The following is a 6,771-nucleotide window of genomic DNA, read 5'->3' as shown; positions in this document are numbered from 1 at the left end:
GACTTCCCAATTTCTATTGATATTGGAATAATGTACCCTGTCCCTCTCTCCCACATAAAGTCAACAGAGAGAGGGCTCATTCAACTAAGAGTTAACATTTCAAAACAGAGAGAAGAATCACAACTGTTAAACTTGGCATAAAAAAGGTGCCATTTATTTATTGAACTGCAACACAGAAGGCAATTTTTGTTGAACTGGTGTAAGAAAGGTGGCATTTATTTATTGAACTGCAACACAGAGGGCAATTTTTGTTGAACTGGTGTAAGAAAGGTGGCATTTATTTATTGAACTGCAACACAGGGCAATTTTTGTTGAGCTGGCATAAGAAAGGTGGCATTTATTTATTGGACTGCAACACAGAGGGCAATTTTCATTGTCCTGGAACAATCGGATACAGCACCACTTGGAACACGAGGACATGGGTGCAATAGGGACACCGGATGGCTCCGATGCCGGCTGGAAGTACCGAATGGGGACTAGTTGGAAAAAAGAAGACAAAAAGGGAAAGTTTTCCATTAACACGGAAAATGCAAATTAAGATGTATTAAACCTGACTTCCAATTTTGTATCTATTTACATTGAAAAACCACTCACTTCCAAAACTGTATCTATTAACATTGACTTCCAAAATTGTATCTACTTACATGTAAAACCACTCACTTCCAAAACTGTATCTATTAACATTGACTTCCAATTTTGTATCTATTTACATGTAAAACCGCTCACTTCCAAAACTGCATTTATTAACATTGACTTCCAAAATTGTATCTATTTACATTGAAAAACTAAGACTTCCAAAACTGTATCTATTAACATTGACTTCCAAAATTGTATCTATTTACATTGAAAAACTAAGACTTCCAAAATCATATCTACCAACATTGACTTCCAATTTTGTATCTATTTACATGTAAAACCGCTCACTTCCAAAACTGCATTTATTAACATTGACTTCCAAAATTGTATCTATTTACATTGAAAAACTAAGACTTCCAAAACTGTATCTATTAACATTGACTTCCAAAATTGTATCTATTTACATTGAAAAACTAAGGCTTCCAAAATCATATCTACCAACATTGACTTCCAATTTTGTATCTATTTACATGTAAAACCGCTCACTTCCAAAACTGCATTTATTAACATTGACTTCCAAAATTGTATCTATTTACATTGAAAAACTAAGACTTCCAAAACTGTATCTATTAACATTGACTTCCAAAATTGTATCTATTTACATTGAAAAACTAAGACTTCCAAAACTGTATCTATTAACATTGACTTCCAAAATTGTATCTATTTACATTGAAAAACTAAGGCTTCCAAAATCATATCTACCAACATTGACTTCCAATTTTGTATCTATTTACATGTAAAACCGCTCACTTCCAAAACTGCATTTATTAACATTGACTTCCAAAATTGTATCTATTTACATTGAAAAACTAAGACTTCCAAAACTGTATCTATTAACATTGACTTCCAAAATTGTATCTATTTACATTGAAAAACTAAGGCTTCCAAAATCATATCTACCAACATTGACTTCCAATTTTGTATCTATTTACATGTAAAACCGCTCACTTCCAAAACTGCATTTATTAACATTGACTTCCAAAATTGTATCTATTTACATTGAAAAACTAAGACTTCCAAAACTGTATCTATTAACATTGACTTCCAAAATTGTATCTATTTACATTGAAAAACTAAGACTTCCAAAATCATATCTACCAACATTGACTTCCAATTTTGTATCTATTTACATGTAAAACCGCTCACTTCCAAAACTGCATTTATTAACATTGACTTCCAAAATTGTATCTATTTACATTGAAAAACTAAGACTTCCAAAACTGTATCTATTAACATTGACTTCCAAAATTGTATCTATTTACATTGAAAAACTAAGGCTTCCAAAATCATATCTACCAACATTGACTTCCAATTTTGTATCTATTTACATGTAAAACCGCTCACTTCCAAAACTGCATTTATTAACATTGACTTCCAAAATTGTATCTATTTACATTGAAAAACTAAGACTTCCAAAACTGTATCTATTAACATTGACTTCCAAAATTGTATCTATTTACATTGAAAAACTAAGACTTCCAAAATCATATCTACCAACATTGACTTCCAATTTTGTATCTATTTACATGTAAAACCGCTCACTTCCAAAACTGCATTTATTAACATTGACTTCCAAAATTGTATCTATTTACATTGAAAAACTAAGACTTCCAAAACTGTATCTATTAACATTGACTTCCAAAATTGTATCTATTTACATTGAAAAACTAAGGCTTCCAAAATCATATCTACCAACATTGACTTCCAATTTTGTATCTATTTACATGTAAAACCGCTCACTTCCAAAACTGCATTTATTAACATTGACTTCCAAAATTGTATCTATTTACATTGAAAAACTAAGACTTCCAAAACTGTATCTATTAACATTGACTTCCAAAATTGTATCTATTTACATTGAAAAACTAAGACTTCCAAAATCATATCTACCAACATTGACTTCCAATTTTGTATCTATTTACATGTAAAACCGCTCACTTCCAAAACTGCATTTATTAACATTGACTTCCAAAATTGTATCTATTTACATTGAAAAACTAAGACTTCCAAAACTGTATCTATTAACATTGACTTCCAAAATTGTATCTATTTACATTGAAAAACTAAGGCTTCCAAAATCATATCTACCAACATTGACTTCCAATTTTGTATCTATTTACATGTAAAACCGCTCACTTCCAAAACTGCATTTATTAACATTGACTTCCAAAATTGTATCTATTTACATTGAAAAACTAAGACTTCCAAAACTGTATCTATTAACATTGACTTCCAAAATTGTATCTATTTACATTGAAAAACTAAGGCTTCCAAAATCATATCTACCAACATTGACTTCCAATTTTGTATCTATTTACATGTAAAACCGCTCACTTCCAAAACTGCATTTATTAACATTGACTTCCAAAATTGTATCTATTTACATTGAAAAACTAAGACTTCCAAAACTGCATTTATTAACATTGACTTCCAAACTTGTATCTATTGTCACTGACTTCCAAAATAACATCTATTACCATAGGTAGGGCAGATTTTTATCTCCAACACTGCTCAGATAGAAACCTAGGCAGCCAGCTAGCTCGCTAGCAACCAAAGTATGTAATGATGCAGATTCAAATCAAGGCCTTGCAGATTTCATAGCACATGCAGAGTATTTCTAAGTCACAGTTAAAGAAAACTGCACTCACCAAAGTGGATTTGTGGCCGGGTCATGTTTGACTCTACCGAGAACTTTTCCCATCTTTCTTTGACCCTCCATCCCCTGCTTTAACGACTGGAACGGGGCTGTTTGGTCGACCACCTGGCTGAACGTGGTACGGGCCCTCTTCGGGCTCATGAAGGGACTGCAGTGGTGGTGAGTTTTGTTCGGCATCAGGGCTGCTTTCGGTGGTCCACCCCTGATTCTTGGCAGAACCTTTGACCCGTCTCGGCAACGTTCTGTAGTCCGGTTGGAGGACCGGCCCTTCTGCTTCCCCAGTCTCTTCTGCATCAAACCAGTTTGACAGATCAGAAAGCGTTTTATAGTGGCGCGATGGTCCAGTGGTGTTTACGGTGTCTTCCTCACCCACTTTACGATCCGGTTTAGGGCCATCCGGTTTGGTGTTGTTGTTGGCATCCCCATCAGGGGCCTGCTGTTTGGTGGTCTGGCTGGCAGCCTCCTCACTCATCTTAACCGGTTCCCGGCCCGGTTTGTCCGGACTCGTTTCCAGGCTTGTGCTCGATAAGGTGCTCGTGTTGGTCGACGAGGTATTGGGGGAGTAGGAGGAGGCAGGGGATGGTAGAGGGGTGCGCTGACTCATTAGACCTGTGGGGAAAATGGCTGGTGGGAGAACAGATTTAAGTCTTCAAAAGAACCTGTTGGCAAAGTAGCAGAGCTCAGTATCTGGAGGATGTCCGGGCCAGAACCTCTGGACATATAACTTCCAAATTCGTAAACATTGACTTCCAGATTCCTATCTATTGACATTGACTTCCAGATTCCTATCTATTAACATTGACTACCAGATTCCTATCTATTAACATTGACTACCAGATTTCTATCTTTTACAATGCCACTTCAAGTTGTCCTTGCCTGGACCCGGGAGGTGCCATAAAGGACATCTGGAGGACCTGACCCAGGAACAGAGCTCTTTTTCTGGGCATGAGGCTCTGCTCCGGGGGCCCAGAGCTCCAGGCTGAGGTGAGGAACTCTTTACCCGGGAACAGAACTCTTTTTCTGGCAGGAAGCTCTGTTTCAGGGCCTGGAGGTCCAAGCTGAGATGAGTATCTGAGTGTGAAGACACACAGCTCAGCTTGGACATCCAGGGCTGTGTCTGGAGCAATCAGCAGACGAACAAAGTAGTCATAGAAAGTGTTGCAAATGGCAGGCCACATAATTAAGCTACTAGCCTGCACATGGCCTGCTCAGGCTAGCAGGCCTGCACAAGCTAGCACGTGGCCTGTGGCAGCCAAACAATATGTTCAAAGTATGGAAAAACAGACAAAACTCACCTCCAATGTCGTCCTTCACGTCCAAATTATTCCTCTCAAGTCTTGTCAGGATGTCAGGGGAAGTGTTGGCAGTGTGGCCTGTCCGTCTCTGGCTCCAGACAACGTGCCGTCTTCTGCTCCTCACCATGTGCTCGGCTGACTGAAAAGGGGAAGTGCTTACTCTCCTCCAGGATGTGACCCCCCTCCCTCCTGTGTGCAGACAGGTGACTCACATTCACCACCTGCTGGTGGGAGGACAAAATGCTCTTTGCTGCAGTATTGTGAGGACCAATAGGGTGCCGATGCAGTTCAATGGGGGGCTAGAGGGGAGTGCTTCACCCAGCCCCTAACCTCACTTCCCAATTTGTATCTATTTGTATCCATTGAACAGATACAAATTTGGAAGTAGTAGTCATACTGCACCTCTTGGGCTGCTCAGAGGTCAGAAAGTACTCTTTTTTTCCCCTGACAAGCTGGCATTGAGATTTTTGGAGGCCCCGGGTTTCCAGTGCAAGTGCCACAGAGGACCCGTTCCACTGCATTCTAGACCCACTAGGGCACCTCTACCAGGAACCAAGGTCCCGTGACCCCGGGCCCCTCCCCCACAATATTACTGGCCCAACTTTGGGCCCTCACATCTCGGCCCTGAGGCCCTCTAGATCCCAAACGAAGGCCTCCAGGGCCATGGTTTTTCAGATTTTTCATCATCTCAGGGGGCCCTACCAGCAGCCTGGGGCCTCGTGGCCCTAGGCCCCTCCCCCACGATATTACCGGCCCAACTTTGGGCCCTCATATCTCAGTCCGGAGGACCTGCGGGCCCCGGCCGCGGACAGGACTCAGAGGGACCCTGGAGCACTACAAGCCAGTATTGGTTTAATCCAAAAACTCCACTCCGTGTCTGAGCTACAGGCCTGCAAAGTTTGGCCCCTGGCAACTTTGGAGCCCTCTAGATCCCAAACGAAGGCCTCCAGGGCCATGGTTTTTCAGATTTATCATCATCTCAGGGGGCCCTACCAGCAGCCTGGGGCCTCATGGCCCTAGGCCCCTCCCCCGCGATATTACCGGCCCAAATTTGGGCCCTCATATCTCGACCCCGAGGCCCTGCGGGCCCCGGCCGAGGACAGGACTCAGAGGGACCCTGGAGCACTACAAGCCAGCATTGGTTTCATCCAAAAACTCCACTCCGTGTCTGAGCTACAGGCCTGCAAAGTTTGGCCCCTGGCAACTTTGGAGCCCTCTAGATCCCAAACGAAGGCCTCCAGGGCCATGGTTTTTCAGATTTTTCATCATCTCAGGGGGCCCTACCAGCAGCCTGGGGCCTCATGGCCCTAGGCCCCTCCCCCACGATATTACCGGCCCAAATTTGGGCCCTCATATCTCGGTCCCGAGGACCTGCGGGCCCTGGCCGCGGACAGGACTCAGAGGGACCCTGGAGCACTACAAGCCAGCATTGGTTTCATCCAAAAACTCCACTCCGTGTCTGAGCTACAGGCCTGCAAAGTTTGGCCCCTGGCAACTTTGGAGCCCTCTAGATCCCAAACGAAGGCCTCCAGGGCCATGGTTTTTCAGATTTATCATCATCTCAGGGGGCCCTACCAGCAGCCTGGGGCCTCATGGCCCTAGGCCCCTCCCCCACGATATTACCGGCCCAACTTTGGGCCCTCATATCTCGGTCCCGAGGCCCTGCGGGCCCCGGCCGAGGACAGGACTCAGAGGGACCCTGGAGCACTACAAGCCAGCATTGGTTTCATCCAAAAACTCCACTCCGTGTCTGAGCTACAGGCCTGCAAAGTTTGGCCCCTGGCAACTTTGGAGCCCTCTAGATCCCAAACGAAGGCCTCCAGGGCCATGGTTTTTCAGATTTATCATCATCTCAGGGGGCCCTACCAGCAGCCTGGGGCCTCGTGGCCCTAGGCCCCTCCCCCACGATATTACCGGCCCAACTTTGGGCCCTCATATCTCGGTCCCGAGGACCTGCGGGCCCTGGCCGCGGACAGGACTCAGAGGAACCCTGGAGCACTACAAGCCAGCATTGGTTTCATCCAAAAACTCCACTCCGTGTCTGAGCTACAGGCCTGCAAAGTTTGGCCCCTGGCAACTTTGGAGCCCTCTAGATCCCAAACGAAGGCCTCCAGGGCCATGGTTTTTCAGATTTATCATCATCTCAGGGGGCCCTACCAGCAGCCTGGGGCCTCATGGCCCTAG

At 43.6% G+C, this 6,771-nt stretch overlaps 1 protein-coding gene across 1 annotated transcript; it reads right to left on the bottom strand.

Moving 5' to 3' along the window:
• Positions 1–266: 266 nt before the first annotated feature.
• Positions 267–4,714, bottom strand: LOC306763949 (uncharacterized protein; the record flags this gene model as incomplete). The annotated part of the gene is made up of 4 exons (XM_079250917.1): positions 267–476; positions 3,285–3,580; positions 3,662–3,916; positions 4,588–4,714. The coding sequence occupies 3 exons, from the start codon at positions 4,712–4,714 to the stop codon at positions 3,318–3,320; spliced, it is 645 nt and encodes a 214-aa protein (XP_079107043.1). The 3' UTR covers positions 267–476; positions 3,285–3,317.
• Between the last annotated feature and the right edge of the window lie 2,057 nt (positions 4,715–6,771).

The sequence above is a fragment of the Telmatherina bonti genome, assembly GCF_933228915.1.
Source record: "Telmatherina bonti genome assembly, chromosome: 13".
Lineage (NCBI taxonomy): Eukaryota > Metazoa > Chordata > Actinopteri > Atheriniformes > Telmatherinidae > Telmatherina > Telmatherina bonti.
The sequence above is the reverse complement of the archived record's forward strand: the minus strand, read 5'-3'. Positions and strand labels throughout refer to the sequence as shown.